The 17,615-nt window shown below is 52.0% G+C and overlaps 1 protein-coding gene across 1 annotated transcript; it reads left to right on the top strand.

Annotated features, from left to right (window-relative positions):
• The first annotated feature begins 283 nt into the window (after positions 1 to 283).
• Rapgefl1 (Rap guanine nucleotide exchange factor like 1) lies at positions 284 to 15,283 on the top strand. The gene is made up of 15 exons (XM_005368262.3): positions 284 to 1,165; positions 3,756 to 3,834; positions 4,816 to 4,951; positions 5,167 to 5,264; positions 8,123 to 8,235; positions 8,338 to 8,505; positions 9,267 to 9,364; positions 9,491 to 9,613; positions 11,282 to 11,460; positions 11,536 to 11,626; positions 12,151 to 12,201; positions 12,299 to 12,386; positions 12,570 to 12,634; positions 12,992 to 13,046; positions 13,278 to 15,283. Exons 1-15 carry the CDS (start codon positions 646 to 648, stop codon positions 13,400 to 13,402), a joined length of 1,989 nt encoding a protein of 662 aa, XP_005368319.1. The 5' UTR covers positions 284 to 645; the 3' UTR covers positions 13,403 to 15,283.
• The last annotated feature ends 2,332 nt before the right edge of the window (positions 15,284 to 17,615 follow it).

Raw genomic sequence — 17,615 nt, 5'->3', positions numbered from 1 at the left:
AGCCTCACCTGTGTATAGATGAGCGCGTCAAGGTGTAGGTCAAAGATCTGCCCTGGTTATTTGAAAAGATCGTTAAGGTAATGAAGAACTAGGGGTCTCTTCATTGATAAAACCCTCCCTTGCCTTTGCCCTTAGTTTCTGCGACTGTCAGACGCCAAGTCCTCGCGGTCAGCACCATCGCCCAAGTTCAAGCCTCGCGCGGCCGGATGGGGGCGGGCCGTGGCAGGGTAGGGGCGGGGACTGGATGAGGGGGCGCGGTCTCAATTCTGCCACCTTCCCCGGGGCCAGGAGCGCAGCCGCCGCCGCGTCCTCAGCCTTGCGCTCCGCCCGCTGCCTCTGCCGCTTCAGCCCGGCCCCGGAGCGCTGAGCCGGGGACACCGGCCCCTCCGCCTGCCCGCCCTTCGGCCGCGGCCAGCATGGGGGGCCGCTGAGAGCGAGCTCCTCTTCCCTCTGACACCTCCCCCTGCCACTGGCCACTGGACTTTGGCCAGCTAGCCTCGGCCACCTCTGGCTCGCAGTCCGGCGCCTGGCACGGCCCTCGGCTCTGCTCCTCCGGCTCTGAGCATCGTGTCCCCGCCCCCCCCCCGCCCGCGCCTGGGACACCTGGGTCCCCCGGCGGCCCCTAGGAGAGGGGCGGGGGGGGGCATGAAGCCACTGGAGAAATTTTTGAAGAAGCAGACGTCGCAGCTGGCGGGGCGAGCGGTGGCAGGAGGTCCTGGAGGGGGTCCGGGTTGCTGTGGAGGGCCTGGAGGGGGTGGGGGCCCTGGCGGGAGCGGCGGTCCAGCGGGGGGACCGCGGCCGCTGCAGCGGCGTCAGAGCGTGTCTCGCCTGCTGCTCCCAGCTTTCCTCCGAGAGCCCTCAGCCGAGTCCGGGCTGGATCCGCCCGCTGAGGAGGAAGGGGGAGAGCCATTAGGGGTCTCGGAGGAGCCGGGCAGCGGGGGTCCCTGTTGGCTGCAGCTAGAGGAGGTGCCAGGGCCCGGGCCGCTGGGGTGCGGGGTGCCCCTGCGCTCCCCTTCCTCGTACTCCTCAGATGAGCTATCTCCGGGCGAGCCCCTGGCTTCACCTCCCTGGGCCCCCCTGGGCGCCCCCGAGCGGCCAGAGCATCTTCTGAACCGGGTTCTGGAGCGCCTGGCTGGAGGGACTACCAGGGACAGCGGCGCTTCAGGTAAGCCTGCTCATTCCTCCCTGAGAAAAGGGGTGCCCTGGTTTCTTTTCTTGCCCTTAGCAGCAGTGTAGGGACTGAGGGAAACCCTGCAGTAGTATAGGGGAAAGGGCATGTTAGTGCCCACCCTCCTTTCTCCTAACATTAGCCTCACCCTCGGGGAGGAAGCCAACCATCCTCTCCTTCAGCCCCCTCCCTCTCCCTTGAACATTTAAGCCAATCTCCGGTGGCCCTTGAAATACTGCCTACCTCCTCCCATGCCCCCAAATTAGGGGCTGACACCCTAAGATGGACGCTTTCCAGCTGAGGTTATGCCACCCTTCAGACCGTATCCAAAGCTTGAAAGCCATGGCGAGAGTCTCTGGCTGTATAGAAGCCCCCAGGGCACAAGCTGGCTCACTTGGTGGGGGCAGTGTGGATAGGCACAGGGTCTGGCTGCCTTTAGGGAAAGTGTCCTCCTTGGGGGTGCATTTGAACATCTCTAAGGGAAGGCACCAGGAGACTGCAGCATCCAGAAGGATCTGGGCCTCAGCGGCTCCCACCCTCCCTATGTCATGCCTCAGCGTAAGGCTTTAAAAAATAATAACCACACCCTGAGAGGCTTATTCCCTAAACGATGATGCCATTTCCCCCTCCCCACCAGCACCCTATTAAAGGGCTTACGAGACCCACACATTACTGCTTAGAACTGAGGCAGAAGACATCAGGAGTTTTAGATCTAAGTAGGCACTCCACGGAGCCCAGAAAGGTCTAGGTTTGGGAGCCCAAAGTTGAACCCCGAAAGATGAGGGTCATGTGTGGTACTCCTCACCCTCTGCAGAGTGCTCTGGCTTTAACAGTAGATGTCACTCCCCCTCTTCCTTCCTCTCTTTCTTTTCCTGAAGGTCTGGGTCCTCTCTTTTGGCTTGGGCTGCAGTTGCCCTGGGGAGCTGACACCTTTTGGATTTAATTAGAAAAATATCAGACACACACACACAGCTCTCTTAACCATAACTTCCCACCTACACCACGCACCCTGTGTCTCTATGACACATTCCCCAGGGAGGCTGTGCATTGGACTAGAGCCTGCTTTGGAAGAAACAGATGCCAAACTGTAGCCCCCGTATCAGCATCTCCCCCACGCTGCCCATGTTCCTTTTCCTTTACTCTGGTTTTCAGCATTCACACTCCAGGGAGATAAAGATGCTCAGAAGGACGTCAGGCCTCCTTATGCCTTGTCTTCATCCCTGGACTAGGTGTGAGGGCCAGGGGAGCATCTCGCTTACTTCCAGAACATAGCAGGGCAGCTGGGCAGAGGGAAAGAGAGGCTGGCTTTCCTCTTCTGCGGGGGCATGGTGCCACAGATTGTTCAGTGTCCCCTGAGCTGAGACTCCCGAATTGTCATCCATAGTATCTGGCTTGGCAGGCTCAATCCCCAGAGAAACTGGTTTGGGAAACCTACCAGCTTAACCTGCCTCTCCAATATCTCTAATATAAGCCACTTTCTCAAGCCATTTGGTTTCCTCCCAGGCTGTGTGGGAGGAGAAAACTGCTTATTGAGGGATCTCCATACCTAGCCAGAGCCCTCAGAAGTCTAGGCAGCCCCTTGTGGCCCCTAGAGTCTACCCTGACACTCTGCTCGCCTCTAATGTTGAGGGAAGAACAGAGACTCTGCTGTCCAGGTTCTTTTTCTGACTTGGGGCAAGTGCCTCCTAGCTCTGGGCCTCCGCTTTCTCATCTGGGAAACAAAAAAGACTCAAGTAGGCGGTCGTATGTTGCCTCCCCACCTCTGCCTTCATGACTGGCACTGGCAGCAGGGCACCACAATCAAGGGTTGTCAGGAGCCCTGGAGTAGTGCCTGGGGACCTGGCCCTAACCTGTCCTGGTGAGGACACCTGGCTCCCACCCTGTGCCCTGCCTGTCTGTGTGTGCCAAGCAGTCCTGCCCCACCCCAAGGCTGGCTACAAGTCAGGGCGACCTTGTACCTGGTTGACTGGCTGAGCCAGGCCCAGATGGGTGTGGAGGGAGAAGGGTGGAGAGAGGAGCCCCTCCCCTCTCCTCTTCATCATTAACCCTTCTACCTCTGGGCACCCAGAGGACACAGGGGCTCTATTTAAGGAACTGAGAAGAAGAGGTGGCAGTCTGTCTCCTCTCCTAATTTTAATGGGGCTGTCCCCACCTTCCCTGTCAAAACTCTGAGGTGATGAGTGGTGAGGGGAGGATGGACACATACGCCTACACACCTCCATCTCTCTGACTGTAACCTCTGTGTCTGCCAGTTCTCTGTTTAGGGTCACTTCTGTGGACTCCTTTTTTTCCTAGCAGATCTCAGGCATGGTGTATTATCTGACCAACTTCCCACACACTGAAGAGAAGTGTGCGTGGCCTTCAAAGGCACTCCCCCTTCCCCTCCAGCTGCCTTGGCAGCTGCCAGCCCCACCCCCGCAGCGGCTGCCCAGAACCTTCACACATGTGTGTGTGCGTGTGCAGAGCATGACAGGGCAGGTGGCCGGGGCTCCAGCCTTGCTAAAGCGGCAAGAAATGAGGGTGCAGAGTTTCCAGACGGTTCTAGAAGCTCCCACCTGACATCTGTGATGCTCGTTGATCTCCACAGATATTCTGCTTGATGACATTGTCCTCACCCATTCGCTCTTCCTGCCAACAGAAAAGTTTCTGCAAGAGTTGCACCAGTAATATCCTTTTATGGAGCTTATAAAAGGGCAGACCAGGAGGGAGTCATTCCTGCCCACAAACTACAACCCAACCCAAGCTCTCCCATAGAAGACACAACCAGCTTTTCGTCTCACGAGCCTTGGGCAGCTCGCTCCACATCCTGGCGATTGGGTTTGCTTCAGTCAGTAGGATGGAGATACACAGCAGGAGATGCTCTGCTCTGGGCTGCTGTGAGGATCAGCCTTGTCTCAGCCCTGGGAGTGCTCAGGAGACACCTGTACAAGTGTAAGGGCCAAGTGGGACAGTGGTGGTGTGCACCTCTAATCTCAGTATTTGGGAGGCAGAGGCAGGTGGATCTCTGTGAGTTCGAGGCTAGCTTGGTCTACAGAGTAAATTCCAGGAGAGCCGGGACCATACAGAGAAATCTTGTCTTGAAAAACAAAAGAAAATGAAAAAGATCTTGCTCTAAACATGGGGTCTGATATCAGCATTAGGTCATGGTTGTGCTTCAGTAGGGTCAGCCAGAGATGAGCTACTGGCTCAGTGTGGGACTTCTAATGTAGACCAGGTTATCATTAACCTGTGGTAATCCTCCTGCCTCTGCCTCCTAAATGCTGGGATTACAAGGATGTACCAGCATGCCTGGCTTCTTTGAATTACTTTAGAACCTAATTGTACATGTCAAGCCCTTGAGTCGAATGTCGTTAGGCTCCCTTAGAATAATCAGACCTCACCATGAGGTAAAGTCAGCTTTGTGAGCTGGCTGGAGACTAGATGGGTGCTGGCAATAACCTCTTTAACAGACAAGAGCTGAATGTGGCCAAATTGAAGCCCTCACTCTTTGTACTCTAAGCAAAACCATGGCTGGAATGAGAAAAGTCTTGGTTCCAGGGCCCTGAAAACCTTCTCTCTTCTGGTACCCAAGTGCAGAATATTTAGAGTCAGTTTGCCTTCCCCGGTTTCCTTGGCTATTTAGAACTTTTACTTAACTTAGGGGTCAGCTTTGTTCAATCAAGGAATGTGGAGGGTCCAGAGGGGCTGGGCCGGAAGCAAGCCTGTCTAGCTCTACTCCTTCATTTCCTGGATACCTACCAAGGATTGCTGCAAGAGGAAGAAGGGGCTGGCCACATTATCAAGGTGGGCCTTGGAAGGAAAAGGCATGTGAGCTAGCTCTCAGCTCTGGAAGGGGGCTCTTCGAAGGAGTCACACTCCTCAAGTTGGGTATCTGGAAGCAAAAGATGTCTGTGTGATTCCTGAGTGTTTGAGGCATGGAGACCCTGTCTTAGCCCTTGCCGTGAGTGGTCCTTGGGATGAGACTTGTGCCTTCATCTCATCTGTCACCCTCTCCCTAGGAACTGTATTTACTAATTATGAAGGATGAGTCCCTTTACCAAGACCTCCGAGAGGACACGCTGAGGCTGCACCAGCTGGTGGAGACAGTGGAGCTAAAGTGAGGGGGAAGGGGTTCCCTGAGTTCCTCTATTACAAGGGCTGCCTCTGGTCTAGTGGCTTTACCATCTCAGTTGCTTGTTTGCTTGCTTGCTTGCTTTTTAAGATGCTTATTTATTGATTTATTCCTATCGCTTTGCCTGCATGTACATCTGTGTATCACCGCATGCTTGGGTTTGCTGCGGTCAGAAGAGGGTTTTGGATCCCCATGAACTTGAGTCACAGACAGCTGTGAGCCACCATGTGCCTGCTAGAACCAGAGATGGAGGGGTCCTCTGGGGCAGCAGCCAGTGCTCTAAGCCACTGAGCCATCTCTCCAGCCCCTTTACCCCTTCAGTGTGGTTTCTTTCAGCTCCTTTTCCTTACTGGAGAGTTAACACAGAACCACAGATCACTGTTTTCTAACCCAATCGTTTGTTCTTTGGGTGGGTGTGTGGGGGCTAAGCAACATGTCTTACAGTATAGCTCAAGCTTACCCCCAACTTACCGCATGGCCCAAGATGGCTTCTACTGGTAATCTTCCTGTCTCAGGTTCCCAAGTGGGCCTGTGCCATTGGCCCAGCTCCAGTCTTTTTTGGTTTTTGTCTATTTTTCCTTCAGTTTGTCTATTAATCTGGTAGAGTTCTGGCAAGTATTTAACAACCTGTGCTTTATGAGAAACATCCCTGGTTGGTAGCTCTGATTCTCAGTGTAAATTCTCTTACCATGGTTGATGTCAAGTGATCAACAGGAGGGCAGACACTGACTATGGGGCTGGGAAGAGATCTGCACTGCTGGTTACATAGTATTCCATCACATTGTCACCTATGCATACCAAAGCTGGAGCATAGCCATACAAAACAGCAAAGCGTACTTAGAAAACTACCTTCCCTTTCTTTTCTCGCCTTATTTATTTTTGAGACAGAGTCCTTGAAACTTGCAGCAATCTTTCTGCGTTTGCCTCCATGGTAGGATTATGGGTTTGTGCCATGCTGCCTAGCTTGAAACTGTCTCTTTTGAGAACAATTTATTTGGCCTCAGATTTGCAAAATGTGTGTGTATGAATGAGCACACACATATTTCGTAGCTGTCCTTAAAAAAAAAAAATCAGCGGAGGGGCTGGAGAGATGGCTCAGAGGTTAAGAGCATTGCCTGTTCTTCCAAAGGTCCTGAGTTCAATTCCCAGCAACCACATGGTGGCTCACAACCACCTGTAATGGGGTCTGGTGCCCTCTTCTGGCCTGCAGGCATACACACAGACAGAATATTGTATACATAATAAATAATAAATAAATAAATAAATAAATAAATAAATAAAATTTTAAAAAAATCAGTGTACTATGTATGGAGCAGTCGTGACTCATGTTTTTAATCTCAGCACCTGAGAGGCTGAGGTAGGCGGATCTCTATGAGTTCAAGGCCAGCCTGGTCTACAGAGCTAGTTCCAGGACAGCCAGGGCTACATAATGAGACCCTGTCTTGAAAAAAAAAATCAGGTAGCAGGGACTGCAGAGGTGGCCTAATGTTAAGAGCACCTGTTGTTCTTCCTAAGGACCCACTTTGGAGTCCCAGCACCTACATGGCTGCTAGCAACCATCTGTAGCTCCAGTTCCAGAGGATCTGATGCCCTCTTCCACACTCCAAATGTAGTGCTTGCTTGTGATGCACAAGACACATGCAAGCAAAACACAAATACACATTAAAAACACAATAAATCTTTACAAATATGTATCAGTTATGCATGGTGGCACATCCCTGTAATCCTAGATATTCAGGAGGTTAAAGCAGAAAAATCATCAGTTCAAGGCCAGCTTGGACAACTTAGTGAAATCTGTCTCAAAATAATAATAATAATAATAATAATAATAATAATAATAATAATAATGATAATAATAATAATAATAATGTCTTGGGATATAGCTGGTGGGTACTTGTCTAATATGTGTAAGGTCCTAGGTTTAATCCTCACTATTACCTAAACAAACAGTTGGCAAAATTCCCCAAATTTGACCTCACCAGCTCAGGACAGGAGTACATCTTGGTTGTCCCCTCTCCACTCCTGCTCCTATGAGGTTCATTAACTGTCACCTAGGTTGTTGTCACACAGGACCTCAGCTCCTGGCCTCATGTCTTCCTCCCTCCTCTCTTCTCACACCAGACTTCCATAGATGGTGCCTTCACCCTCCTGTTCCCCAAGCATCCGTGTTCCCTAACATCTCCAAGTTAGATGCCCTAGCGCAGCTTCCGCACCCCTCCCTTCCTGCCATCTGCTGAGCTTTCCCCATCTCCTCTTGTTCATCCCTCTTCACCTATTAATCTGGCAACCCTTGTGTGCTCCTACTCTTTCTTCCCATGATCCTTCAAGGCCCGGGTCAAATGCCAGTTCTTCCATGGACATAGCTCAGATTTCCGCCTCCAGGGAGAGTTTCCTTCCTCCCCCACACCACTCTCCTGTACCTTTGTCATCTCACCAACACTTCTGGCTGGTGTTAGAAGTAGCTGCCTGCACGTCTGTCTCTTCCCCAGACTGTGAAGTCCTTGTCGCCAAAATTCAGATATCCGATGGCCTACCACCTCCACGTGCCAAGAAGTGTGCTAGGACCTAAAGGGTGAAAAACAGTAAAAACTGATCCCAGTCCTCAAAAGCTGTCAATCTTGTAGAAAAGATGACATGAACATAAACAATATTGTTCCATTGTTTTGTAGCATTTCCTCGTGGGTGGGTGGACCAGCGAAGAATCTCTGAAAGAGGTGGCATCTGATTTGGGCCACTTAGACAATTGTCCTGTGTTGGTCATTGTCCTATCCCTGCTTTATGGTCCTGCCTGGTGCTCCGTGTGCCTGGCATGACTTGCTGATACATGACTGTGTTCATGCCAGGATTCCAGAGGAGAGCCAGCCGCCCAGCAAGCAGGTCAAGCCACTCTTCCGCCACTTCCGCCGGATAGATTCCTGTCTGCAGACCCGAGTGGCTTTCCGGGGGTCAGATGAGAGTGAGTATGGCCGTTTGGAAGAGCGAAGTTTCTGGAGTGGCCCAGGGAGGTGGGTTGGCCTTCTTCACCTTCAATGGAGTCTCCTTTCCTGTCTTTGTGCAGTCTTCTGTAGAGTCTACATGCCTGACCACTCTTACGTGACCATACGCAGCCGCCTCTCGGCGTCAGTGCAGGACATTCTGGGCTCTGTGACAGAGAAGCTGCAGTACTCAGAAGAGCCTGCCGAGCGAGAGGATGCCCTCATCCTGGTAGCTGTTGCCTCCTCTGGAGGTGAGGATCAGCACACTAGGCAGGGGCAAATGCTAAATTCTAGATCCTTGATACTCAAAGTGTCATCGTGGGTCCAGCCTTGGTGAATGCATCATCTAGGAGACCCTACCCCAAATCTACAGGATTAGAATCTGCATTTGGACCAGACCCTCTCCCACTCAGGGGATCCTATGAACGTTTAAATTTGGGGCACACCGGTTTAGAATCATTGGTTTCTGTCCTGGGTGCTATCTAGTACCCACCTGGAGACTGTGTTCCAGTCCTTCGCACACACCTCCCCCCATCTTATATACTCCATTTCTTTTTTCCAGGCTGAGGACATAGGGTAGGCTCTAATCCTGTGGGGAGGAGGCAGAGAGCCAGCAAGGTAGCATAGCTCTGTGTGTGTGTGTGTGTGTGTGTGTGTGTGTGTGTGTGTGTGTGTGTGTGTATGTGTGTAACCCCAGACTGGTCTAGAATTTGCAGTCTTTCCTGCTTCAGCCTCTCAAGTGGCAGGACAGGACTTCAGGCATGACTTATTTTCCATAAAGTTAACAAAAGTATTCACCCTATTCATAGAGATGAGGGAATGAGAGAGACTTACATGTGGGGTAGTCTACAAATGCAAAAGAAAGCATTTGACCAACTATTTCTGATACCTGTGGTATAAACTGGTGACGATAAGCGTACTACTAGTCCAGGGTATGTCAGCATAGGGCGATGGTGGCTCAGGTATATGAGGGATGTGGGTGGCCAAAGCTGAACAGCCTGTTCCTCTGCAGAGAAGGTCCTCCTGCAGCCGACAGAGGACTGTGTTTTCACTACGCTGGGCATCAACAGCCACCTATTTGCCTGTACCCGGGACAGCTATGAGGCCCTAGTAAGAATTCCTTCACCTGTCTTGGCTGGTAACAAGAGCTGGCGGAGGGGTGGGGTGGGAGAGCTGAGAGCAAGTCTCTCACCTTACCACAGGCAGCCAAGTTCCTCTAACCCCACCTGCCACCAGGTACCCCTTCCTGAGGAGATCCAGGTCTCCCCTGGAGACACAGAGATCCACCGGGTGGAGCCCGAAGATGTTGCCAACCATCTTACTGCCTTCCACTGGGAGCTCTTCCGCTGCGTGCACGAGGTGGGACTGAGGCTGGTGCTGGGCGAGGGGTGGCACAAAACCTGCTCCTGGGAGCACGCACGGGGCCAGTGCACAGGGATAACCTTTGTTAGCCTTTGGCCCCTCATCTGGGGAACGGCAGAGAGCCTCTACAGCAGGGAGTTTCGGGTGCTGCCTGCGTAGGCGCTGAACTGAAATTCTTATCTGGATTCATAAAAATGTTTACTATCAAGCAGAGGGTGTAGCTCAGTTGGTAGAGTACCTGACCTGCCTGACATGCACAACCCTGGGCTGGATCCTCACCACTGAATAAATCAGCTGTGGTGGTGGATGCCTGTCGTCTCAGCACTTGGAAAGTGGAGGCAGAGGGACCCAGATTATCCTGGGCTACATGATGGGTTGGAGGCCAGCCTGAGATCAGAAAACTCCGAATCAAAACAGAAAACAAGGGGACTGGAGAGATGGCTCAACAGTTAAGAGCACTGACTGTCTTCCAGAAGATCAGGGTTCAAATCTCCGCACCCACGTGGCAGCTAACAACTGTCTGTAACTCCTAGATCTGACACCCTCACACAGACTTACTTGCAGGCAAAAAACCAATGCACATGAAATAAATTAAAACAAACAAACAACAAAAAAATGCATGAGTTGGCTGAGAGGTTTAGAGTGTTTACTGCTCTTCCAGAGTTGATTTCCAGCTCCATAACCATGGCTTAAACCACCTGGACCTCCAGCTCCAGGGGCTCTGATGCCCTCTTCTGGCCTGTGCATGAATGTGCAGTGCACACACACACACACACACACACACACACACACACACACAAATATTAAAGTCTTAATTTTTTTTTTTTTTGGTTTTTCAAGACAGGGTTTCTCTGTAGCTTTGGTGCCTGTCCCGGAACTAGCTTTTGTAGACCAGGCTGGCCTCGAACTCACAGAGATCCACCTGCCTCTGCCTCCCGAGTTAAAGGTGTGCACCATGACACCCAGCAATTTTAAAATTTATTTTATTTTTAACTGTGTCTGAGTGTGCAGTGTGCATGTGTGTACATGCATACATGCATACATGTGAGTTCAGGTGACCACGGGCCAGAAGCACCAGGTCCCCCTGGAGCTAGAATTACAGACAGTTGTGAGCCATCTTTTATGGGTGCTGGGGACCAAATTTAGGTTTCCTGGAAGATCAGTACACATTTTTATCCACTCAGCAATATCTCCAGCCTCCCCATAAAATGTTTTCAAGAATAATTATATTGTTATTTATTATTATATTATTTATTATACTTGTATATTTCTGTGTACAAGGCCATAAAGGTATCAGATTCCGTGGAGTAACTGGTGACATGGGTGCTGGGAATTGAACTCTGATCCTCTGCAAGACCAATATGTGATTTAACCACTGAGCCATCTCTCCAGCCTCTAAAATAAAATCTTAAAAAGAGAGATAGAAAAAAAGGCAGGGATGAGTGTCTCCTAGAGGGAGAACCACACAGATCTTAGCAGGTGCCTGGTACCTCCGGCTCACTAGGAAAGAAATCAGCGCTAGCATCAGCTGTCTCTGTGACATCCTGCCCTGTCCCTGGTTTTCTATTTCCATGCCCACTCACTCCTGCCTTTCCTTCTCCATGTGCTCTGTGCTGCCATCTTCCCGCTCGCACCCTGGCCTCCCCTCTGCCACCGTGGTTGCAGCTGGAGTTCGTGGACTATGTGTTCCACGGGGAGCGTGGTCGCAGGGAGACAGCCAACTTGGAGTTGCTGCTGCAGCGCTGCAGTGAAGTCACTCACTGGGTGGCCACTGAGGTGTTGCTCTGTGAGGCCCCGGGCAAGCGGGTGCAGCTGCTCAAAAAGTTCATCAAGATTGCCGCCATGTGAGTGCTTCTGGTGGAGATGGGGGAAAGTCACAGTTCCCCGAAGCCCCCTAACCTCGCCTCCTTCCCACACAGCTGCAAGCAGAACCAGGACCTCCTGTCCTTCTATGCTGTGGTCATGGGGTTGGACAATGCTGCCGTCAGCCGCCTGCGGCTCACCTGGGAGGTGAGGTGACATCTCCCTTCTCTACCCACAGTGCCAGACCCAGTACCTCACCTCAGGATCTGCATGCATCTCAGGCTTTCCCTAGTGCATCCTGCTGCTGCTGCTGCTCTGTGGGGCATCTTTGTGCTAATGGAAAGCAGCTGCCCTCTTCTGGCTTCTGCTACTCAGGACACAGAGCTTTGCTCATGTCTTTGCAAATTAGTAAAAAGCCAGAATCCCAGCTGAGGTGTCCTTGCTATGAGCATCTGCTGGGTCTGTGGTCTCACGGGAGCACTTTTGTGCGTGGCACCTGCCTAGGCAAAGGTCTCAGTTTGTCCAGAATAAATCCTTCCCCAGGCAGTTTCAAACTCCCTGATTTACCCTGAGGACTTATTCTGTGTCCTCACCTGCTAGCTGCTTCTCCCACCGCAAGATGTGTAAGCCTATAACCCTCTAAGGAAGACTAGTCACATGCTCCTGCTGTGAAACTCAAGAAGCTCCGCCCACCCTGACATTTCTTTTTTTCTTCCTTCAACTCTGTGCAGAAGCTGCCAGGGAAATTCAAGAACCTGTTCCGCAAATTTGAGAACTTGACGGTGAGTGGGGTTGGCTTTCCTCGGCCCCTAGGGAAGGGGAGACATCTCTAGGGGTACACTGGGCCCATCTGTTTCTGCTCCTTCTGTGGAATGCTAGGACCCCTGCCGGAACCATAAAAGCTACAGAGAAATCATCTCCAAAATGAAGCCCCCTGTGATTCCCTTCGTGCCCCTGATCCTCAAAGGTCAGTCCCTCCCGTGCTGTGCTTCTCCCACACCCCAGGCCTGCCTCTGAGCCCCCTCTCAATTCAGCTGTGAGTACCTACTTCCAGAGAGCCCCCCGCCCCCGGACTGCACGTGTCTTGGAGGGTGGTATGGGTTCCTTCTGCCTATTTTACCCTCACATTATCTGTCTTCCTGTTCCCTAGATCTGACCTTCCTGCATGAGGGGAGCAAGACCCTCGTGGATGGTTTGGTGAACATTGAGAAGCTGGTGAGTGGTACTGCCAGACCCTGTCCTAGGAGAGAGGGGCCGTATGCATCCATCCTTCCCTTCTCTCCTGTCACTTCCCCCAAAATAGCAGCCTTCCTGTCTGGTGCCCAGCTTGCCTGACAGACTCCAGACTGTCTCGCTGGTGGCATCACTGTGGCAACCCACCCACAAGAGGCAAAGCTGACAGGCAGCTGGGGGCAATTCTCCCTCCTTCCCTTGGCACCTTGCTATTACCCGGCCTTTGGCCCTTCAGAGGCCCCATCACTGGAGAGTGGAGAACTCACTCAGTTGAGAACGAAGGGGGAAGGAAGCAGCTGCCTGTGCCCTCTTCGGGGCTAATTCCTTGTCACCTTCCAGCATTCCGTGGCTGAGAAAGTGAGGACAATCCGAAAATACCGGAGCCGGCCCCTCTGTGAGTACCCAAGACTCAGTGAGCTTCCCAGTAGAACTGTGGAAGAGGAAAGGGATTGGGAGAACTCTATGCTCAAGTGTCTATTTCGTGACACTGGTCAGTTCTTCATCTTCCATGGGCTTCCTGCCAATACCTGTTCCCATTCACACCCCCTCACCCTGGCCTGCCTGGCTTGCATGTAGGAGATAAAGGGAAGCTGAGAGATGACACCTCTCCCTTTCTACCCCCCAGGCCTGGACATGGAGGCCTCCCCTCATCACCTGCAGACCAAGGCCTACGTGCGCCAGTTCCAGGTCATCGACAACCAGAACCTCCTCTTCGAGCTCTCCTACAAGCTGGAGGCTAATAGCCAGTGAGTGTGGAGGGCCAGCTGCCCCACCCGGGTCCCTGGCACCTGGCACCTGGCACCCAAGCACTTTGCGCAATGCCCTCAGTAGCCTACATCCGGACATCTTTTCCCTGGAGCCGCTTCCTATCCTACATAGAGGAGTTGGGTTGACCTACCAGAATGTGTAAGCCTGTCTGTCCATCCTGCTGAGGTCTTCTTACCTTGCTCCTTCACACTCCTGGTTTCTGACCTCTCTGGAGGGCAAAAGACGAGTACCCCTGTGCCCTCCCAGTGTGGTCTGTTCCAGAGATGGAGTTTCTAGGCTCTGCTTCCCAAGCAGGAAGGAAGCACCCCTCCCCCAGGTCGCAGCTGTGGTACGGGGGCACTGGAAACACCCCCTCCCAGATCGCAGCTGTGGTGTGGGGATACTGGAAACCTTCCTCCCTGACACCTGTTTCACTTCCCCTAATCAGGGCTGAGATCCCTGGATATACACCCCCAAGATTGTGTGTGTGTGTGTGTGTGTGTGTGTGTGTGTGTGTGTGTGTGTGTGTGATTTATATATTCCCTTTAGGGAGCAAGAGTACATCTGATAGTGTAGGGAGAGTATCAGAGTGGGTTTTGTTTGTTTTGTTTGTTTGTTTTTTTGAGGATCCCTTCTGTTTGGTGCTACCCTTCTTGACTATGTCTCCCTCACTCCCTGTCCAGCTCCACCTGCTGTCCTGCATGTGAAAACTGTGGGTCAGTTTCCTGCAGGCAGGACTTATCAGAAGGCAGGAGAGTTACCCATCAGCCCTTGCAAATCCCCCTCCCAAACTTCCCAGCGAGAGGCTAAAAGATGCTCGATGCTCAGGGAAACACAGGCTTACGCTGCCTGCAGGACCCTGCCTCTGCCTTACTGTGGGGGGAATGCAGTGGTTATCAGGAGTTAGGGGCGCCTGTTCTCCATTCTTGTCTGCTTTGGGGAGTGTCTCACTGCTAAAGAGGGAGTTGTCATCCTTCTTCTGGCTCTGTGTCTGTCACCAACCACACAGTTTGTCCATCTGTCTTTACCACCCCCCCCACACCTTGTCTCTAGAATCAGGGGTGGATCTCAGTACCTAGGGCAGCTAGCGCCTCCCTAAGTGGGGAGGAGAGACTGCAACAGCTGTAGAGGCAAAGCTGGGCTCTTGCAAGGTCTTTATTACCTCTCCCGGCACCCTTCCCTCTCCCATCATGGGCTCCAGGGCTGAGGGGTGGCAAGGGCTCCTGGCAGCTACTGGGCAGGGTTTCCTGGCACAGCCTCCCCCCTCCTTCCTGGCCCTTCTGAAGAGGCAGCGGCGACTGCAGCAGCGGTGAAATCAGCTGCAGCTCCTGCTCTGGGAGTGTATATAGATTTTTACCCAAAGCTCTGGAATTGTACATTTATTTTTTAAAACCCAAAGAGGGAAAGAACCTTGTATAATATGTAAACATTGTATTATAGGTTATGTTATATATTCCCTTTTATACAGCAGCCCCTGTCGAAATATCCACAGACCTACCATACCACTCCCCCCAGCTCCTAGTGGTGATGGCGATTGGGCCACCGCCCTCAGCCCATAATGGTGATGGTGACCATACCGTCCCATACTCTGCTTCTTCTGCTCAGCTGCTGGCTGCTCCCCCTGCAGCCCAGGTTTCCTGCCCCTCTTCAGTAACCCCTCATCAGCCTTCTCTCGTTCCCTAGCCTCCAAGAACGCTGCCTCCCCCACCCCTTGGCTGCTGCTTGCCTCTGGTTGTGATGCTTGCCCCACTGTTTCTCAGGGGCCCCCCATCCCCAAATCCTGTAGCTTTAACAGAGTGAACCTGAACCGTGTGCATTGTACAGGCCCCGCTGTCATGGAAGAAACCGCTGGATAGAGAAAATACACTAAAATCTATGAATCAACCTCCCAGTGTTTTCCATTGCTTCTCTGAAACTGGGGGGAAGGGCTGAGCTTGGGAGAGGGAACAGGGGACACCTTCCCAGCACTCAAGGCTCCTCAGCAGGGCTGTCTAGAGGGACCTGGAAAATGTGAGTGGGAGGAGAAGGTGCCAACCTCCCAAGATCTGTGTCTGGTGTCTGGAACTCAGGAGATGCTTCTGTTCTCACATGTTCTGGGTCACGTTGCTATGTGATCGCACTTCTAACCCTGCAAGGAATGATGTGGAGGCTGAGTAGGCCCAGCATGGAGTCCAAGTTATAGGGCTAGATGAGGCAGGCCTGCTATGCTAGCCCTGGTCTGTCTGCTGCAGGCAGTACAAACTTCATGCAGCTGGCAGCTACCAGTCTTGCCAAGTCAGAGGCACACTGAGCCTGGGTTAACTCTCGAGGTAGCACAGTGTCTCCTGTTCAGGGTACCTTCTCCTCCCATTCACATAGGCTCGTGTGAGTTCTTAGCTTGTCTAACTCTCCCTGAATCTTGGTATCAGAAAGCAGTCCTCTATTCTCCCAGCTTTGCTTTGCTTTTGCTTGTGTTCCCATCCTAGAATTTAGGGGTCCGTGAGATGGCTGACAGAGCAAAGAGCTTGCCCTGTAAGCCTGCTGATGGCCTATTTCCATACCTGCTGTATCAGTGGAAGGAGAGAAAGAACATCACAGATTGTCCCCTGACCTATGTGCACTTTCTGCGGTTTCTGCATGTACACACCCATGCAAACACACTGATAAAGTCTAGTATTTACCTGGGTGTGGCAGTGCATGCCTGTAATCCCAGCACTTGGATGATGGTGGCAGGAGAGAGAGGTCTAAGAACGGCATAGCTGGACCCCATCTGAAATAATTATCTAGACCGTACCCTAGCTATTTCTGTTCACTTGTCCTCGCCCATCTTTTTGCTTGCTTGTTTCTGAGACAGGGTCTCACTGTACAGCCCTGGATGGCCTGGAACTCACTATGTAGTCTCGCTCACAGCGGTCCCCCTACCTCTGCCTCCCAAGTGCCAAGATGAAAAGGGTGCGCTGTGATGCCTAGCCTCCCTCTTCTTATTAGCCAGTCCCAGCATTCTTGGATGACAAGACTAACCTCCTGCCAGACTGGCAGCACCTTGTCTCCAGCCCATCCTTACTTGCCGAGAGTCAGGTCTCTACACTGAGCCCACACGGTCTTTCTAAAACCAGTGTCATTGCATACAGCTGAGATGGAAAAGACTGGCAGCACCTGTCCCAGTGACGATGGGGAACTTTTTCTTTCCTGAGACCCTGTGTAGCCCAGGCTGGCCTATTCTCATCAGTCCTCTTCCTTCGGCCTCCCAAGTGCTGGGATTACAGGCATGCGCCACTAGGCCAGGGTACAACTGGAACTTTCATATGCTGCTGGTGGGCGTGTAAACAGGTACTACCACTTTGGGAAACTGGCAATATCTGCTAAAAGTAGGTTATGTAACTAATGCATACACATGACCGCGCATTTCCACTCAAGAGTGCACACCCAAGAGAAACTAGTCCAGGACACATAATCGTAATCATGGAAGGATTGTTTTTGTTTTGTTTTATGGTTGTTTTTTTTTCTTCTTTAGTGAGACAATCTCACTATCTGGTCTAGCCTTGAACCGTCGGTCATCTAACCTCCCCTCCCAAGTTCTGACATCACAGCCGTGGACCACGGCACTTAGGTGATGGCAGCAATTTTATGGTGACGAATTCAACAGCACTTGGGAGGCTGAAACAGGAAGATGGTGCAAATTGAGGCTAGCTTCAGCTACACATTACATTCCAGAGGTTGGTGGGTATAGCTTGTTTTTGTTTTTGTTTTTCGAGACAGGGTTTCTCTGTGGTTTTTGGAGCCTGTCCTGGAACTAGCTCTTGTAGACCAGGCTGGTCTCGAATGGGGGGGAGGTATAGCTTGATGGTAGAGCACTTGTTCAGTTCCTCGGTGCTGGGGGTGGGGTAGAAAAGGAAAACAAAGAGAAGACAGGGTTAGAGAGATGGCCCAGTGGTTAAAAACACTGGTTGCTCTTAAAGAGGACCCTGGTTTGATTCTCAGAAGCCATGTGGCAGCTCACAACCATCTGTAACTCAGTCCTAGGGAATCCGATGCCCTCTTCTAGCCTCTACAGGTACCAGGCATGTACATGGTACACAGATGAATATGCAGACAAAACATCCATATGCATAAAGATAATAAAATAACTTGTCTTTAAAAAACAACACAGCCGGGCGATGGTGGCGCACGCCTTTAATCCCAGCACTCGGGAGGCAGAGGCAGGCGGATCTCTGTGAGTTCGAGACCAGCCTGGTCT

This window comes from Microtus ochrogaster, unplaced genomic scaffold, assembly GCF_000317375.1.
Source record: "Microtus ochrogaster isolate Prairie Vole_2 unplaced genomic scaffold, MicOch1.0 UNK31, whole genome shotgun sequence".
Lineage (NCBI taxonomy): Eukaryota > Metazoa > Chordata > Mammalia > Rodentia > Cricetidae > Microtus > Microtus ochrogaster.
The sequence above is the reverse complement of the archived record's forward strand: the minus strand, read 5'-3'. Positions and strand labels throughout refer to the sequence as shown.